General features: G+C 48.0%; 1 protein-coding gene across 1 annotated transcript in view; it reads left to right on the top strand.

Annotated features, from left to right (window-relative positions):
* LOC148038321 (AP-2 complex subunit alpha-1-like) overlaps window positions 1–20,316 on the top strand; it is a 125,029-nt gene that overhangs the window by 80,307 nt on the left and 24,406 nt on the right. Inside the window, exon 19 of the mRNA XM_087670558.1 lies at window positions 19,114–19,356. Within this exon, the coding sequence (XP_087526684.1) occupies window positions 19,114–19,356 (243 nt within the window). The remainder of the gene's footprint in view (window positions 1–19,113; window positions 19,357–20,316) is intronic.

The following is a 20,316-nucleotide window of genomic DNA, read 5'->3' as shown; positions in this document are numbered from 1 at the left end:
TAGAAGGACCCTCAGTATATTCACCCCATACTCAGCGCAACTTGTTGGAGAAGATGGCAGACCCCTCTCGGCACTGGCTAGGCTGCCTCACATGACCAAAGGCAATGCTTTGGAGTTTCCAAGCATTTTTATAGTTGTTGCTTGCAAACTCAATCTTGTTGCATCTAGGCCAACCAATACTACCAAGCCCCCATGTGTGAGAAGCAAACTAAAATAGAATACTGTCCTTGGACACCAGTTATCCCATAAGTATCGCGAAAAGGTGCGGCAGGAAGCATTCATGGTGACGTGGTCTGCCCAAAGTCTGCTGTGTATAGACATCTGGTCCATATCCTCTTGCATCAAAACATGTGCCAATCCTAGCTGTGTAGACCAAGAAGAATTGCTGCAGCTGCTTGGCACTGGTGCCATGGTTAGCCAGAACCACTCTCCAAGAGCCCACTTTAGCTCATCTAGAGGCTGATTCTCCCAAATCTAGAGGTGACACTCTTGGATTTGAGGCCACCGCACATTAAGGATCCATTTGCCAGGTCCTCCCTTGGAGGCCAATGCCATGGATCCTCCAAGGGATGGTAAGTAGATCTTGACGCTGCAGTCCTCTGTCAATGGCTAGCCAACTACCTGCTTGAAATGCAAAGAAAGTGTTGAGGTGGCACCACCCAGTTTGCTTGCCATGTGTAGGGGGATGCCCAATGGTGAGAATTGACCAGCCCACACTTCTCCATTTGGTACAAACTCTTTTCTTTAATAAGAGGCTCTAACCACTCTTACGGGATAGTTGCATCAATCCCCTTCCTCTTGGGCATCTTGCCACTTGTAGTAGAACCTTGCGATCCACCATCCTATAAGCTTATCTCCATATTTTGATAGTGGGGACAAGGCTAGCCTCCCAATCGGCCATTGGATGCGAGGGCGCTCTCTTAGTTGAACTTGTTAGGGTCTTGGACTTGGGGGTTCTGGACAATAGGGTGATGATCAATCTCCTATTGACATGCTAGGTGCTTTTGAACGAGGGTCTTACACAAACATTGCCATACTGTATCAAGCTACAAAGGAAGGTCTAGGTAGTGTGGTTGGTGATGTAGTGAAGATTCACCTCAAGGATGGCCTCCACTCCGTGCCTACTTGAGGTTTGTGCTCTAGAAAACCCTCCTACAAAAGGACTTTTCATGTTTGTCTAGCTGGGGTAAGCCCTCAGATGACAAACTTGCTCAGTAGGGCCTAACTTCAATACTTTGGATCAAAAGTCACCTTAGCATGGAAATCCCTAGACCCGTCCGATTTAGCCCATATGAAGTTCTATACCAGGTGACATAGTTGCACCACACATGACAAGGAGGAACACTAGCAAAAAGTGATGTACTAGCTCGAGCCTCGTTGCCAAAAGAACTTGGTTGACCACTAGGCCCTTGCCTATGAAGGAGAAGTGGACCATGCTCTAGTAGGTCAACCTCAATGGAGCCAAACACTAAGAGGAGCTATTGGTCCGGTGTAATGTCAAGTCCCACTTGGAAACTAAGATACCCAATTGTCAAGCCCTCGCTTATCCATTTGAAACCATGTGGATGTCCGACTTAGTGTTGGAACTTGAGTTGATAAGAAAACCGACTTCCTTCAGCCAATGATTTTTGCACTTGCAGCTATGAATAACACCTCAATCGGTATACTCTCTCTCTCCAACATCACCTCGTCATCCTCAATGTAGAGGGTTGTATCATTTGTATAATTTGAGTCCAACAACTTGGTCTCAACCCTCGGAGCTTGAGGCCTTGCAATTCGCTCACTCTTGAGTGAAGGAAGTGAGATGTCACCTCCACAAAGAGCAAGGAAGAGGTATGGGGATGGAGAGTAGCCCTGATGAACACACTGCTCCAATTGTAACTATGTGCTTCTCCGCCCAACGATGATCACTCTATTAGTGGCTGATCTATATAAAGTAGACACACCTCTAATCTGATAATAAGGAAAGCCTAATAGTGCCATAGTGCCCTCTAGCTAGGAAGTCCTAGGCAACCCTTTCATAAGGCTTCTCAAAGTCCAAAAGGAGCATAGGCACCTACTGGTGTTTTGTTGCACCTACTCTCTAGCCTTGAAGAAGGTGAAAACATTGTCTAGGATGCTTCTATCTTGGACAAAGCCTGTTTGTGTGTCATGAATGATGTTGGGGAGAATAAGGTGAAGTCTGTTGCCAATCATTTTGGCAAACGCTTTACAAGAAACTAATAGCAAGGTGATGGGCTGCCACTAGGGCAGCTCTGGGTGGTCCTTGCCTTTGGGAGGAGACTAACTAGTCTTGCTGACGTGCTATTGGGCATGCACCTAGAACTCAAAATCTCGAGTACGGGGTCTTCGATGAGTGGGCATGGATCCTAACATGGCTGAGAAACCCTAATGGCTGCTGCAAATCAGGGGTTTAGCACCAATTTCTTCAATTGCTCTTCACCAATGGCTGGAATATATTGAGAATTGATTGTTGAGGGAATATTAGAGAATGAGAGAGAAAATCAGATGGAGAGAGAATCTTTTGAAGAGTAGCATTGATGACGATTATAATGGGAACAATAGCTTTGAAAGTGAGGTAAAACCTTAGTGCAACTGTTGAGCCCTCCTCTTTTGTCACCACCTCTTGTTGAGGTGGGGAAGGAAAAATCTGTTGCCCTTGTCTTGTCGTGCTGCACGATTGGTGTCGCCTTTCTGAGAGCTAATTTGACAGCCTCAAAATACGGTTAGTTGGTTGCTGGCTGCCTCCTAATGGCTGATCTCTTCCTCTCCAGCAGCTCTTCGCTTGCCTTAGCCTCCGATTGGCTGCCTCCACTCTCAGCCAGCCCCAAATGGCCTCTTCTCAATCTCAACTTGCACGGGCAAGTTTGCCAAGTGGCAACCTTCCAAAAGTAAATTTCAATATTAATTGATTAATATTCAGAATTAAATTTCTGAAAACTAATTAATTATCCATTTGACCCTACCCAAGAACTGGCTAGTGTCTCTTCACATTTAATGTACTAGCCCCATGAAACATTTCATTGTTCCAAATAGTGATTGGCCTAGGACCAACATTTAATGAGCTAATTAATGCCTAGTCCCCAGTGTCCCCATTGGATATTTTAATGGCTTAATTAATGACCTAAACCCAAATTTACACCAGGCACCCACAAGTACCTATCCAACATAACTTGATACAACTTTTGCCAATGTCACTCACTACACACTTAAGGCACTTACGGTGTCATCGTGACTTAACAGACTTGCACTTCACATGTGCACAACATAATAATAGCGGAGCTAAGCATAAAAATACATTCCTATGATAGGCACCGATAGAGTACTTGTAGTAGGTGTGTGAGCCACTTGGAAGTGCCTTCCCCATCGTGCTCGCTTGGGAGAGGTGAGCTTATGCACGTGTAGAAGTAGAATGTTGATTTGTCAGAAATGTCGGAAACACTTACAAACGAAAGGCCAGCAACGTGTTTCGTAAAATAAGAAATGCGGGTTTTTTTAATATAGGGATTTTTAATAGATTTGACTAGGGAAAGAGGTTATAAACCTCTATGGAACTTTCTCTTAAACAAAGAATGGCCAATTGCGCTTGAGTGATAATAGAGTCAATTGAGAATAATGCGTTACATATCCATGATCCATTATTGAGTTGTCACTTATGTCAAAGTTAGTCTTTGGACAAGCTATACTATGGTTTAGAACTCAAACATTATGATTTATACATATCATACAAAGAAAATTGAAACTAACGTGTAAACAGTCTATCTACAATATGGATTGAGTCAAATTGCAACATCATGATTCTCATTTCAAAACAAACTGATAAAATATCAAAATCGAGAATCAATCATAATATACCATAAAGAACTTGTAAATGAAACTAAAGTCGTATAATATTGAACTCTCAAGACAAGAATAGATACTAGATTGACAAAGTCCAATAACTAAACAAAATCATAAAAAAATCAGTCAGTCATCCAAAATCTTGAGCCCTCATTAGTCATTACACATCATTATCATTATGTTTAACATTGCCTAATAGTTTTTGTCAAAAAAACCATGTTTTGGGTTCCAACTCACAAAAAAAAGAAAAACAAAAATGCCCATGTTTTTTACACTCAGAAACATTTCGTAAGTTTCAAATTCAAAGAAATGTGTTTCTTAGTTGCTATGAAAAAAACCTCAACCAGAATGCAACAGCGTTCCCTTCAGTTGCACGGGTAGATTCTGTGAAGATATGCTAGGGTTTGCACAGGAAACAACACATGTATGACTAAGATTAAATCACGACGACTTAGATAGAGACAAGTAAACTCAAACCCTAAATGAAAAATGCAAAATGCAAAAACTCAAAACTTAAACATAGAGACAAACACAGAGAGAAGAAACTCTGAAGTGAATGAATGCTATAAATGAATGTAAGAGTGTACACAATGCCCAAGGGTAGAGCAATGCAGTGTCGAAGAGTGACGTCCACAGGAGACGGATCCCAAGTGTTGTGACCACCAGTCGGAGTGTAGGAAACACCAAACACCAATCACCAGAGTGTCAGGGAAGTGAGGGGATAACAGGAGAGGTGTTTGCTGATGTAGACAGCTTGTTGGATAGCAAAAACGCAAGTATTGCAGTAGTCGCCTGGCGGGAGAGATGACAACAGCCTATTGCTTGGCATTAGATACTAAAAACGCAGGTTGATCAGGTGCTATGATGACACAGCAGATGGAAACCTTCAAATAGCAAGGCAATGGTTGAAAATAGGTCGCCTAGGGTTGGATAGTGATGGGTTGCAGTTGGTGATGGTTGGATAGCAGATGGTAGGTGGCTGATAGTTGAAATCTGCACAGTAGAGTGATACACATGCAGAAAAGGATTAGGTTGAATGGTGGGCAGCCTATTTATTTATAGATGTTGAAGGGTGTCCCAAAAAATTAGAGTTTTGGGAGACCATTGAAACTCTCTCAAATAGCACAGCAAATTTGCGTGTTTCATTAATTAAGCGTGTTTTGGGGCTGTTAAAAAATGTTAATCAGTTGCAAAGTGTGTTTTTTCTCAACAAGTTTTGCCATGTGGCAACCTTCTAATTGAATTCTCTAGCCATTTAATTAATTTCAAGCATTAATAATTCTGAAAATTAATTTCAGCCCATGTCCATGCCTAGAAAATTGAATGTGCCCATTTACAATTAAATTGGCTACAATATTTTGACTACCAAGTGATCTCGAGTATTAATTAGCCTGTGAATTGACATTGGTTAATTAATTAATGTGTAGTTGCTGATGTCACCACTAACATTAATGGCCAATAAAACACTCTAGACCAAAAAGTGTTATCAGGCACCACCTAGTACCTCACCAATACTACTTATTACAACTTTTGTCTTTGACACTCACTGACGGATGTGCCTTGCCACTGCATGACCCATGGATCGTGAATATTTCCATCTCCAAAGGAAGCGTGCATTTTGCTTGACTTGCAACTCTCATGTAGGTCCAAGGGTGGTTGTGAAGAAACTCTTCTGGGAGAAGCTAAGCATGTTGGGAAAAATTGCAGATTGCGATTGGGGCGAATGCACCGAAAGTAGTGTGAGAGGGACTGCTTGCTGCTTTTGGGGAGAAGATATTGGTGTGTGAGGCTTGTCACTCCCTTTATTTTAGAGGCTTAGGTTTTGGGGGGACCTAGATGGGGAGCAGGAGCGGTAGTCGGAGGTGGAGGTGGAGATGGATGTGTAGAGGTCAAGGGGGGTGTGGAGTGTTGTGGTGGGATATGTTTTTTTTGGGGGAGGGGGGGTGTGTGTTGAAGTGAGGGGAGGTCGGGGGGTGTGTTGACTTGGGGGGGGGGGGGGGTGGGGATGGGGTGGGCTATGCCTCCTTTTTTTTTAAAAGGCGCGGGAGGGTGGGGGGGAGGCGTGTGGAGGGGTGTGCCAACACTCCCGTGGTGGGGGGCTTCTCGAACCGGGGAGCACTCGTGGACATCTACCCATGGTTCAGGGTGCTAGGGTTGGGTGGCTTGCAGTAATCGTGGTTGCCTTCTACTTTGTGTCATTGGAGCCTTGTGAAACCATCATCCTTTACACGAGCAGCTGTCTATTGGGTGGCCTTAACCCTACAATGTGTGCACTCGGGTGCTTGATGTACAAAGCCATGGTAGGGAAGGCATTGTCTGTTTGTCTTGTCACAGTGATCTACTGTCTGAACATGCGCCTTTCCTCCTGAATCCCCAAAAACATGGGGATATTCTTGGTGTCCTTCGCCACTATTAATTGTACCTTGGGGGGAGGGTGGATTGTGCCAAAGAGGCACCCAAAGTTTGTTTGTTTTTTAATTTTTTTTTTGTCTAATTATATTACTTAAAAAAAAAAGTCTGAATACAAAGAAGTGCTCATGCTCAACAGACCAAGCTGGAGCTGGTGAAAGTCACAAATACATCATATATACAAGTCTCTCAAGGTGGTCTGGGGGGGATAGGGGCAAGAAGCCATGGAGGGGGGGAGGGGGGGGGGGGGTGTATATTGCCATATGGGGCTACTTGCCTGCATCACGAAGAACAGGTCCTCGCCGCCCCACCTGCGCATGAAATGACCTCAGAGCTCCTGACGAGCCTTGGACTCGCCCTGCACCTGATCCCATCGGCCTCGAAAGGAGTGGATGATGGAGGTCCAGAGCTCTGCTAAGGTCGCCTGTACTGAAAGTCTCTCTCCGTTGAAAGCCGCCTGACACTGCGCCTTCCAAATATGCCAACCAATAAGACTGTCTATGATTTCCCATACCTCAGAGCGGTCTGCTGTGGGCTCTAGTACCTGGCGGATGGGTAGAGTCTCTAAATCCACCATTGCGCACAACCTTGCCTCGATAATGAATATTGTATCCTGCATCCCGGCCTCATACAAAAGGTGACGGCCTTGGCTGACCACTTGCCAGCAGAAGGCACCCCAAGAGATACATCCAAGGCTGGGTGCTATGCGGCGCAGGATGTGGCATACTCCTCTCCACACGAGCTGTGCCACCTCACACGACCAAAGGCAGTGCTTTGGGGTTTCCATAGATTGCTGTGTGTAGCACTTACAAACTCCCTCCTTCTGCATCTGGGCAAGCCAGCTTCCCACCGCCAAGCCTCCATGTGCCACCAGCCATAAAAAATACGATACCCTCCTCGGCCTCTAGCTGTCTCGTAGACGGCGCTAGAAGATCCGTCAGAACGGCTCCGTGATGCTGTGCTCTGCCCAGTGCCTCCTACACGACGGCGCCCAATCTATGTTCTCCTGCATCAGTACGTGTCTGCTAATCCTGGCGGTGTACTCCAGGAATCTTGATGGCTTCTTGGCGACCGCAGTGGCCGGCCAAAGCCACTCTCTCGGATCCTACTCCAGCTCATCAAGTGGACTTCCTTCCGAGATTCAGAGACGCCACTCCTTGAGCTCCTGCCAAAAGACCAAAGGGTCCAGCCACCATGTCTTTCCTTGAAGGCCAACCATCCGGATCCTCTTTCATGAAAGGATAGCTATCCCCTCGTCCTACTGTCCACTGTCAAGAGCCAGACGCCCCCCCCTCCCGCACTGTGAAAAAGGTCCTAGGTGGAGCTCCACCCACTCTTCATGCCACTTGTAGGGGGATGCTTGTTGGTAAAAACCTAGCGGCCCATACCTCCTCCGGCTCTATCAGCTCTTGGATCGGGGGAGCAAGTCACTCTTGAGGTGCCGATCCTACTCCTGAGGTATCGCCAATCTGTGCCCCTTCACGGTCCCTGACCTGGGGGTTCCAAATCACCAGTTGACGGTCTATCTTCTCCTTGCAGCCTAGGGGGCTCTGGATTAGGGCCTTACGGAGGCCCTACCACACGTGGAGCAAGCTGTGTAGGAAGGGTAATCTGAGGGGGTGATCTGGGCTGACGTGAAGATCCATTTGAGGGACGGCCTCCACTCACCGCCAAGCCTCGATCTACAGTCTTGAAGACCCTCTTGCTATAGGACCTTCCAGGTCTGCCCTCCCGGTGTAAGGCCGTGGACAACTAGCTTGCCCAGGAGGGCCATACTCTGATTTTCTGGGTCTATGATCCCAAGCCCTCCCTCTGACCGATGTTGTATAATGGTCGCCCACGCCACCTTGGCCCTGGAATCCTTGGAGCCGTCTGACCCGTACCAAAGGAAATTCTGTACTAGGCAGCAAAGCTGCATTACGCAGGAGGAGAAGCACCAACACGAGGCGATGTACTAGGCCTTCGCTAGGAGGACCTGGTTAACTACCAGGGCTTGGCCGGCTAGTGAGAGGCGAGCCGTGCTCCAGTAGGTTAGCTTCCTCCGAATAGAATCGAGGACTGGAAGAAATTGCTAGGCGGGAGTGATGTCGAGTCCCACCTGGAACCCTAGGTATCGGACGGTTTGTCCTTTGCTCACCCATCTAAATCTCAGGTGGACGCCCCACTCCGTGCTAGAGTTCGGGTCTGTGAGGAAGCCAACTGACTTTCGCGAGTTGATTTTTGCTCCCGCTGCAAAACAGAACGCCTCAAGAGCCAACCTTACTCTCTCCAGCATCAACTCGTCGTCCTCTATATAGAGTGTTGTATCATCTGCATACTCTGAGTCTAACAACTCGGTCTCCTCTTTTACTGGAAGTTGAAGGCCACATAAACTGCTCACATGTGACCTGAGGAAGTGAGACATCGCTATGCAAAGAGAAGAAAGAGGTACGGGGCCAAGGGGCAGCCTTGTCGGACTAATCTCTCAAGTCGAAACTTTTTCCCTCGCCTCCCTCCTATGAGAACCCTGCTGATGGCCGATCTGTAAAGCGTGGAGACCTCGGAAATCCAACCCTGGGGAAAACCCAACCTCACCATCGTGCCCTCTAGGAAATCCGAGTCCACCCTATCATAGGCTTTCTCAATATCCAAGAGTAATATGACTAGTCTCTGCCCACTGTATTGGGCCCACTCTGTTGCCGCAAAGAAGGTGAATACATTGTCCAAGATACTCCTATCCTGGACAAAGCCTGTCTGTGTGTCATGGATGATGTCTGGAAGCAAGGGGCGTAGTCGCCTACCAATTATCTTTGCCAGTGCCTTATAGGCAACTGACAATAAGGTGATCGGTCTCCACTAGGAAAGCTTCAACCGGTCTCCCCCTTTGGGGAGAAGACTGATAAGGCCTGCCGATAGACTCCCTGGCATCTGTCCTGAAGTGAAAATCTCTTGAAAGGCCATCAGTAGGGGGTCCTTCACCACTTCCCAGAAGGTAGTGAAGAAAGCCTTGGAGAGGCCATCCTCTCTCGGGCATTTCTGCCCATCTTGTGTATGGAAAGCCTCCTCTAGTTCCTCTCTGTGAAGGGGGCTAGGAGGGAGCGTCCCATCTCCTCTGTGACGAGGGAGGGATGTTATCCCAGACTTGCTGTCTACATTGCTGTCCTCTATTTGAGGCTATCTCTTACTGGAAGAGGCAACTATAGTAGTTGGTGGCCATCTCCATCACCTCATCTGGGCTAAAACGGGTCCTCCCATACTGATCTCGGAGGCTGCGTATCTACTCTCCTGAGGTGCGAGGCTGGTGCACCTGAAAGAACTCCTTGCACATTGTGTCTCCCTTCCACGCCCAGAAAGCTGCTGAGGTGTGGAAAGAGAATTGAGAGCTCTTGTCCTCTAGGCCAAGAATGGCTACTCACGCACGCACCTCTTGTGCGTGGAGAGTGGGATCCCTTGGTGCCTCCTATAATAATCTTTGTGTGGCTACAAGGTCCCGCCGGAGTGCCCTCTCCTCCTCCCAGCTCTGTTACTTGGCCTGTATGACTGCCTCTTGGCAGATTCTGCTCGACTCAGTTAGGGCCTCTACAACCTCCTCTGCGATCTTGCCCCTCCTGCCCCACTCTCTGGTTCAAATCTGCTCTATTTGTCTCGTCACCTCCTCCCTCCTGTAGATCGAGCCAGGGATTTGACAAGATCGTGTATCTAGGGCAGATGCTGGGGGATCTTGTGTCAGGAGAACCGGGCAATGATCGGACAACGTGGTGCCCGCCAACTGCCCAATCTGGCCTCCCTGAGAGCCTCCCCACTCTCCCACATAAAACCTGTCCAACCGCTCCAATAGGACTCTATCTAGCCGCTTGTAACCCCAAGAGAAGTCCAACGACCTCTCCCTCCTATGGAAGGCAGGGTCTCTCCAGGCATCGCGTGCTCCTACTACCAGTAGAAACACCTCCCATGCCTCCTGCTCCTCCTCAGCCATGCCCTGGTAGTTTCTCCCTCTGCCCTGCTAGTCCTCCAAAGCCTCCAGGTTGTTAAAGTCTCCTCCAACAATCCAGGAGTTCACCTTTGGAAGTCCTTTCGTGATCTCCACCCAAAACCTGATGCGTGCCCTAACCTCCGTAGGGGCATAGATATTAAGGACTCCAAGGCACGAGTTCCCAATATCCAATCTGATCCATAGCACCCTCCCTGCCACTATCGTCCCGTGGTCTCGAACACAAGCGGTAAGACTCGGACCAATAGAGGTGCATACGCCTCCACTCCTACTATGGGCACCTATGGCGTGCTCCCAGTAAGTGTGCGAGCTGCCTGGGAGTACCTTCCCTACCCGCGGGGCCTGGGTGGGGATGAGCTTGTGCTCCTGTAGAAGTAAAATGTCGATCCGTCTGGTAAGGGCATGCTGCAACTCCTACCAAACAATCAATTTCCTGGAACCACGTGCCCCACTGTAGTGGAGGCTATTCACATTTCAGGATGCAAGGTGTAAGCTCATGGGAAAACCTCTGATTGCTTGAACAGGCATCTGTTCGGTGTGGAGACTGCTAATGACGAGGAGGAGCTATGAGGCATGCAGGTATGCTTTGCCGCCGGTCTGGATGGTGAGCTCCATTCCCCCATGTTGGCCCTGGGCCGGACCCTAGGGGTGATAGAAGTTCCAGGTGGTACTATCAATGCATCTATCAGCCATGCTGAGAGTCGAGACTCTGTGCATTGGTAGAAACGGGCCGCCTGTGCCAGGGGCCACTCGATCACATCGCTGGGAGCTCTCCACTGTGGAGGGGCTCGAAAGGTAATGCTTAGGTGAGGGACCTTGGCACCAACCCACCAGTTAATGCCCATCATGCAACCAGGCCACTGCTGTGCAAACAATGCTAGTCCTTCTTCTCCCATCCACTAGAAGGTGTGGTCCGCCACTTGACTCTTCAAGTCTTTCTCTATCTGTGTCGTCGTCCACTCCCTTGAGTGAGAGGATTGAAGAAAAAAAGTATAGTTTGGTCCGTCCGGTGGTGCGAGTAGATGGACCTTCCCCCTCCTTGACTTACGAACCACGAAGATCCCCACCTCTAGAGGTAGTGGGAACTCTCCGCACCATGCAACTCTGAAGTAGGACCATGGGCCACTGCGGAAGAACTCCTGTGGCAATAGGTGTGCTTGTCCCGGGAAAGTGTGACGGGCGGCAGGGGTGGATGAGCTGGTGGCTGTATGGGAGGGGGAGAACTGCTGGTGCGAAGAGGATGTAGGTGTGTGTGGCTCATCACCTCCTGAACCAGGTGCGGATCAAGGGGGGGATCAGTGTGCGTGGTTTGGGGGGGATCGCCTGAACCAGGTGCGGATCAAGGGGGGTGCTTGGTACGGGAGGTGGTGGGGGGGGGGGGAAGATGATCGAGGGATGGTGGGATGGACGGAAGTACATGGCGGGTGTGGAGGGGGGGTGGTGGTCCTGGAAGTGGGGGGCTAGGAGCCAAGGTCAGTGTGGGGGGGGGGGGGGCATGGGATGTGGAGGGCACTGGGTGTGGTAGTTGTGTGGACTCAGGAGAGGTAGTCTGTGGCATGGGTGGTGGATGTGGGGGGCTGCGGAGGGCACTGGGTGTGGTGGCTGTGTGGACTCAGGAGAGGTAGTCTGTGGCGCGGGTGGTGGATGTGGGGGGCTATGGTCTTGCCAGGTGGGGAGGGCAGGGGGGGGGGGCTGTGGAGTGCTCTGCCATACCTGCGCCCTATTGCCGAGGTTGGGTCTGAGGCACTGGCTGCGCCCCCCTGTCGTCTCCCTCTCTGTCGTCTTTGGACCCGTGTGAAGCCATCAGCGTCCACCTGCGGGCCTGTCGACGGAGCCACCTTGGCTTTGAAATGCGTGCGACCTGCTACCTAATGCCACAAATCGTGGCAGCACAGGCACTGCTCTGGCTGCCCCGTCACAATGACCTACTGCCTAAAGGAGTGCTGCCCGCCTCAATCTCTAGGAACTGTGGGATATTCTTGACCTCTTTCACTGCCACCCGTACCTTTGGGACTCCTGCAATTGTCACTGCATTTGCGAAGGATGCGGGAAGGATAGTGCCAAAAAGCTGTCCAAAGTCTTCCACCAACTGGCGATACTCAATCGCCAGGCCGGGGAAAAGAAGGGTGACCGAGTGCTGAAGAAACTTGTTGTGGGGTGCAAACGCCCCCACAGAAAAGCCCCTGTACCAGGAGACCATGTGTATGACCCCCTTCGTGGATGCATATGGTGAAGTGGCGAGTAACTCGCGAGCTGTGTCCGCCGAGCTGAGCCGGACCATGAAGATCCCTTGGCCCAATAGGACCGCCTCCTCGATCTGCGCTGTCCCAATGCACAGCGTGGAGTGTAGCGAGTCCCGAAGCTAGGCCCTGGCTGGGGAATGTCCTACTACCTGACCATAAATCACTGTTTTCATTAGCTTCAGCTCCTTAGCTCGGATGGCTAAGAGCTGTTCCTCAGGGAGGACTATGCGCAAGGTGTTTGACAGGGGGACACTTGCTGAGTGCACCGGCATCTGTCCAGAGGTTTCCATTGCGTGTCCCTATTGAAAAACGTGCCGATCGCATTGGTGAACTGCTGGAGGGGGGGGGGGGAGAGCGTTGCTGCAAATGGAGGGAGCAATCGGGGTGAGTTGGGGGTGGTGTGTGATGTCGATGAAGGGGGTGGGGGTTCTGTTTTCTGACGGTGATGGAGGCCTTGGCGCCACAAAAGATGTTTCCAGACTGAAGTCGCGCGGGTGAGGGGCCTGGAGCTGCCAGTTGAAAGGGACAGGGGACAGCGCGGGAGTTGGGGGGGGGGGGAACTGGGCGTTAGATTTGGGAGGTGCAGTGGGGTCAGGAAGGGGGGGACAACGGAGAACGTCAGGTTGGGCATCTGATTGGGGGTCAGTGCAAGATTTGGGGGGGGGGGGGGACTGGGCGTCAGATCGGAACCAGGGCGGAGGGAGGTTGGCGCAAAGAGGTCTTTTTGGCCGAGCCAGAGCTGGGGGGGGGGGGGGAACGTGTGTGGAGCAGTGCTGTTGGAAGCAGCATGATGGTGCGACAGTCTGGCGGGGGGGAGAGGCACAACACGTCGCGGGAAGGGACAGGCGGGCGGAACGGTTGGGATGTGGGGGGGCGCTGTGGCGAGTCAACGGGAGAGACGGGGGTTGCGGGAGCGCGGTGGCAGGTCAGCAATGACGGGCGACGGAGCGTTTTGTCTGAGGCACCCAAAGTATTCCACCAAATGTTGGCAGTACTTGATTGCTAATTTGGGAATGAGAAGGGCGACCAAGATTTTTTTTAATTGAGGGGATTTATTATGAAATTGCAAAACTCTCGATTGTGAAGTCGTCGTATCAGACTGGATGGATGATACTCTTGGCAGAGAAAATCGGGGAAGTTGCTTTTGAGGAGAAGATATTGGTGTGTGAGGGGTGAGGCTTGTTACTCCCTTTATATAGAGGCTTAGGGTTCGGGGGGACTTGGATGGGGGGCAGGGTTTATAGTTGGAGGTGGGGGTGGAGATCGATGTGTAGAGGTTGAGGGGGGTGTGGAGTGTTGTGGTGAGATATGTTTCTTTTGTTGGGGGGGGGTGGGGCGGGGGATACTGCTCTTTTTTGTGGGGGGGTGTGGGGAGGTGTGTGCCAACACTCCTGTGGTGGGGGGACTTCCTTGACAGGGGAGCACTGGTGTGGTCTCCTGCCCTCTGTTGTTCAGGGTGCTCGGGCTGGGTGGCCCGCTACTGTCTTGGCTTCCTCCTACTTGGCATCTGCGTGATGCCCTAACCCATGGTAGGGAAGGCATTGTCTGGCTGTCTTGTCTCAATGATGTACTCTGTGAACATGTTCCTTCCCTCCTCTCCAAAAACTAGGGGATTTTTATGGTGTCCTCCACCACCACTACTTGTGTGTTGGGAGGAGGGAGGATTGTGCCAAAGAGGCACCCAAAGTATTCCACCAGTTGCTGGTAGTACTCGATTGCTAGTCGGGGAAGAGAAGAGTGACTGGGCATTGAGGGGATTTGTTATGAAATTGCAAAACTTTCAGCTCTGAAGCCGTTGTACCATGGGACTAGATGGATGACACCCTTGGCAGAGACAATTGGGGGAGTCATCTACCAACTCTTGCGCTGATCCATGGAGGTTAGTTGTACCATGAAGATGCCTTGCCCCATTAGCACCGCCTTTTCTATCTGCTGTGAGGTGCCAATGTGCAAGGTAGAGTGAAGCTAGTCATGAAGTTGTGCCATTGGATAGAGTGTGTTCTAGGACCTGTCAAAATATTGCAGTCTCCTCTAGTTCCTTCTTTGTTGTGGTATCGTGGTGAGGATGGAATGGAGCTGTGCCTCAGTGAGAATGATATGCAAGGCATTTGATTGGGGGGGCACGCATAGAGTGCTTTGTGTTTGGACCAGAGGTTTCCATTGCAAGCCTTCACTGAGGCCCTTTTGAGTGTGCTGCTCTCTGTGTGTTTTTTTTTTTGGGGGGGGGGGTTGTGTGTGTGGAGGTGTGTGCCTGTTGAGAAATAGACAAATGATGTATGCTCCAAGAGGAGCTGTCCTGGATCCCATATGCACAGTGAGAAGAGTGGAACAACACAAAAAAGCTATAAAGGCATGTACTTGACACTCATTTCAATGTAATGGTACTATCAACTTGATTCACTCAAGATTGTGTTTATGAGTCCAAGCTAATCTATCTTGGAACCTAATTCACTTGAGTTACAATCTCTCATTTTGATAATGTATCATGTGTTTGATTTGCGTCCACCATAGCTAACTAGCTCTAGATCCGTGTTTCTCAACATGGTATCAGAGCCATGGTCGAACTAGTTGGCTAGTGTATGTGCACTTTTCCAATCTTTCTCTCTCACATTCTCCCATTCTCTCCATCTCTCAAAGTCATCCAATGTTTTCTCCTCATTTCAAGATTAGGAGGGTCAAGTATTGAGGCTTTGCCAAGTTTTTTTTGAAGTGCTGCAATCCTAGAAATGGTGGAGAAGAGATCAAAGCTTATTATGAAGGGTCATCATCTTTGAAGCATAGCTCTTCAGTCAGATCAGAATTGCAGTTGAAGTAAAAGAAAGCCATAAGGAGCTTCAGCGACCTGACAACTTAATCTAACTAGGCGTGTCTTTAAGCTGATGCAACTTTGCACAAAAGGCTTCTATCTCTGAGGCTCATCAAAACGGCGCACAATGGACCAAACCACAAAAATAGGAGCTCGAATCCTTTTTTTTTTTGTAAGAACGGAGCTGGTCTGATGTTTGAGTGTCTCATGCGTGTGGTGCTGCGAGACGTAGTCGGACCCAAGCAAACCTGAGTTCGGCGGGTTCATAATCACACATGCTCTAGGCACCTCCATCTATTAGCAAATACACAGAGAAAGAAAAGAATCAAGGGGTAGCCTTGAGCGGCACAGAAGCTGATGCTAGAGGCTTGTATACTGATAACGACGCAGGAGTGCTGCAAGCCCGAGGGCCGCAAATCTGCCATTCAGGCGCTCTGTGTACGAGTTTTTTTTTTGGCCATTTGCTGATCTTCTCCTTCTCAAACTTAATGAAGACTGTCGAAACAGCGAGTATAAAGTATGCTTGTGAAAGCCATTGATTAAGGCAGGATAATCGACGGCTGAATTGACGCTGACCACCGAATGCAGAAGATGACATATTTTTTTACTATATTAAACCTTATCATTAAAGGTTTTTGAAGTCTACCTTATCAAAGCCCTGTTCACACCTTGTTTTATCCATTTTAAGAAAGAATTCATACTAGTCCCTTCTTGAGAACCTCGTTCACACATACCTCTGGTTGCATTCAAACCTTCACTAAAATTCAATATAAATTTTTGACATTGTAATCGGGATTAGACACTGCCATTGAGCAAGATTGCCAATTGGTAAGACCTTCCCGCATGAAATTATTTGTTTGCACTGTTATCGAATCCCTTGTAAATCTCATTCTTCTTGTAAAAGGATAGACACTGCCCGAGAGTTCTCGCGGTAAGACCTCCTACTAAAGATGACTGAAGTGGAACATATAGCAAAATTTAATGGCGAAGGCTTCCATGCCTAGAAGGAGAAGACCATGTACCATCTTATGCGGAAAGACTTATGGGACTTGTTTGAAGATGATGCAGATAACAAAAAGGAAGATGATGAAGACGGGTTCATTGAAGAAGACCAGTTCAAATCCAAAGAATGGAAGAAGATGAATAATAAGGCACTAGGAATCATTGCCTGGGGATTAAGTGATGATGTGTTACATCATATATCTGGCATTAGAAATGCTAGAACCGCTTGGGAGGAACTTGATAAAATGTTTGGTACTCAAGCAAAGAATTCAAAGGTAAAACTTCTCATGCAGTTTTATAAACTGGATATCAAAGAGAGTGCTTCTATGACCATACACATTAATAAGTTTAAGAGTTTAAAAACTCAACTTGCATCTCTTAAAAAGAATATTGAGGAAGATGAAGCAATAGCCGTACTACTTGCAAGTGTAAACAAGGATCCATATGAAAATCTTGTGTCCACTTTGAGTAATGTTCCAAGCCTCACACTTAAAGATATTGAGTACTCACTACTCGATGAAGAAGGCAAAGTAAAAACCAAGAATGCAAAAGACAATGTCTCATCATCTAGGGAAAATCTTTTGTACACCAAAGGAGCTACTGGACCTAAAGGAAGAGGTCGAGGATTCATCAACAACAATAACAAGGATCGGATTACATGTCACTATTGTGGTAAGACTGGCCATGTAGCCAGTGAATGTTTCCACAAGAAGAGAGCCCAACAATTGCAAAGTGATCATCACCAGAACCAATACATGGAAGAAAAAGAAGAAGAAGAATATGCTTCCACTACCATCAACAACTCTGATAGATTGTTTTGAAGAACTTTCATTGTATCTTTCATAGTGAATCTTTCTTTTCCTTAGTGGATTTGATTTGTAAAACCCTTGCCAAGATGTAAAGTCTCAAGCTTTAACTTGACTAGACTGCCTATGAGCTAGTCTTCCGGGCCATGTTATCATGTAGGGGGGGCAAAAGCCAACAAGTGTAGGGACTCATCATTTGAGGGGGGGTGTTGAGAAATAGACAAATGATGTATGCTCCAAGAGGAGCTGTCCTGGATCCCATATGCACAGTGAGAAGAGTGGAACAACACAAAAAAGCTATAAAGGCATGTACTTGACACTCATTTCAATGTAATGGTACTATCAACTTGATTCACTCAAGATTGTGTTTATGAGTCCAAGCTAATCTATCTTGGAACCTAATTCACTTGAGTTACAATCTCTCATTTTGATAATGTATCATGTGTTTGATTTGCGTCCACCATAGCTAACTAGCTCTAGATCCGTGTTTCTCAACAGTGCCAACATTCTTGTGGTGGGGGGACTTCTCTGATTGGGGAGTACTCATGTGGTCACTTGCCCTCCGTTCAGGGTGCCGGGGTTGGGTGGCTTGCTGCAGTCTTAGCTGCCTCCTACTTGGTGTTGTTGGAGCCTCGTGAAATCATCATCCTTTGCCTGAGCAGCTGCCTACTATGTGGCCTTAGCCCTGCAATGTGTGTACTCAGATGCGTGACGCCCAAAGCCATGGTAGGAAAGGTGTTGTCTGGCTGTCCTGTGACAATGATCTACTGTCTGAACATGTGCGTTCTCTCTTCAATCTCCAAAAACTTGGGGATTTTCTTGGTGTCATCTGCCACCACTACCCATACCTTGGGAGGAGGAGGATTGTGCCAAAGAGGCACCCAAAGTCTTCCACCAGTTGCTGGCAGTACTTGACTGCTAGTTTGGGGAAGAGAAGGGTGACTGGGGATTGAGGGGATTTGTTATGAAATTGCATATCTCTCAACTGTGAAGCTGTTGTTCCATGGGACTAGATGGATCACACCCTGGGCAGAGACAATCGGGGGTAGCTGTCGACCAACTTTTATGCTGCATCTGTGGAGGTTAGTTGTACAATGAAGATGCCTTGCCCCATCAGCACTACCTTTCCTATCTGTGAGGTGCCAATGAAGAGAGGGGGCAACTGCTGTGAGCCTGTATCAGCTAGGGGAGAAGTGGGCTGGCATGGAGCGGTGTGGGGTGGATGGGCTGGGAGTAGAAGGCACAGGTAGGCAGGTAGTGGTGAACCTGCTGCCAGCATGGTGAATGGCCGGACGATTGCGTGAGTTGAACAGGTGGTGTGAGATTGGAGGAGAAGGCCCTGCAATGGTGGGGTGATGCACCTTTGCAAGCGTGGGGGTGGAGGCGGGTTTTAATATTTTGGGGGGGGGGGGTGGCGGGGGGAAACTGAGGCAGCGTGGCAAGATGGCATCAGCGGGTGCTTGTCAGCTCACAGTACAATCCTATGATGAAGTGTTCAATGAACTACATCTAAATTAACTAAATCTCCATCATGGGTTCACTCTATGGTGGAGCCAAGCAGCAGCATTATAGAGCAAATATAGGTCCAGCCAATCACTTAGTGGTAATATGTCAGAAAAATGCTGATGAGTTTTGAAACTATGTGAAAGATGTTTCAAGCTTCCTTCTTGTTGTTGCTGGTAGTTGTGGCCTTGTTCAATTGAGATTGGCTATGAGATAACTTCTGTATCATGCCCTCTAATATGACAGAAAACTTGCTAGCTGTACATTTTTCATGAAATGGTTATTATTATTGGACACCTTGGACACACTGGTTTGTTTGGAATCACATGTTACTTTATATCACGGATTGACCTACTTCCTGACCTACTTCCATCAGTCTTTGGGTCAATCCCTATACGACTGCCTTCTATTAGCAGATTGACCAACAGTTCATTGAATTGTTTTTTCTAGTTGTCTACTCGTATGTGGTTCATTTTCTTCTTTCCTGCAGCTTCTTAGGTGTGGAATAAGTCTGATTCTGTTTCGACTTTGCAGAATGGTATTGTAAACGAACTACCTGTGCAAACATCCCATGTGATAACACAAAAGCCTCCTCAACAAGTGGCACCTCCTACAGCAGATCTTTTGGGAGATCTTCTTGCACCCCTTGCTATTGAGGCAGCTCCTGTGCCTGCTAGTTCAACTGCTTCTGTCACTCTGGCTTTGGAAGCTCCTTTGGTGGGTGGAGTTGGTGACTCTTCAGCTCTAGCTCTTTTAGAGCCGACACCGACAGTACAGGTAATGGTGATTTTAACTTCACCGTTTGCTATGTGTATGCATGCATGTGTGTGTGTTCTTTTGGACTGCTGTACATCAGAGGGGTGAAGTCAATAGTTTTTCCACCAAAAGACCAAATCCTTGCACACACACCAAATTGCCTGTTTTTCTGATGTGCTGACAGCCTGGAGAGGCAGTATCACACCTACTTGAGCAATATCCACCTGGTATAGTTCTTGGGTAGACTTTCGAGTCAGTTACATTCTAGGTTTCCTTCCTAGACATTTGGTGTGCACTTTTGGCCGTTTGGCAGGTTTTCTTCTAGATTATCAAAGTACTCCAAGTTTCCAGTTTGATTAGATATTGGGTGTGTTGGTTTATGTGGAAAGAAAGCAATCATGTATTCCTTGGAGCCCAGTCTTTTTACACCTATAGGTTTATTAGACTCTCATTGTGGCAACCCCTATATGATGGGTGCCTTGTTCCTGACATGCATATCTTTTACATGGATGTGTTTCAAGGCTATTCCCTTCATACATTGATGTTTGAAAAAACCGTGGTTTCATTAAAAAAGAACCAAGTCTGTAGTGTTGAATGCTTGTGAAAAGCTTGAAAATGGCAGGGTTTGAAACGTCGTGTAGGGTTGCTAGGCTGTGGGATATGATGACCGTTTTGGTGACATGTAGGTTGTAGGTACAAAGAACTTTGTCATGGTTTGTATACAATAAACAACAAACATGTATTGAAGGGCCATTGGTGTTTGTAGGATAATGGTTTGTTCTATGTTGGCACTTCCACATTTTCTGGTGTTGCCATGATGCTTTGATATGAAAGGCAGCCTGAAATAGTGTATCCTGATCCACAAAGCTAATATTTGCCTTCATTTTAACTTTCAAATAGTAGCAGTGAAAGCCACAAACATTACCCTTGGTGCTGTCATGCTTTTTCCAGGGACATAATCATCTGCATGCCATGAGGATT

The sequence above is a fragment of the Lygodium microphyllum genome, chromosome 3, assembly GCF_053477565.2.
Source record: "Lygodium microphyllum isolate KBCC chromosome 3, Lygodium_microphyllum_v1.1.10, whole genome shotgun sequence".
Taxonomy (NCBI): domain Eukaryota; kingdom Viridiplantae; phylum Streptophyta; class Polypodiopsida; order Schizaeales; family Lygodiaceae; genus Lygodium; species Lygodium microphyllum.
This window is presented reverse-complemented; position numbering and strand designations above follow the sequence as displayed.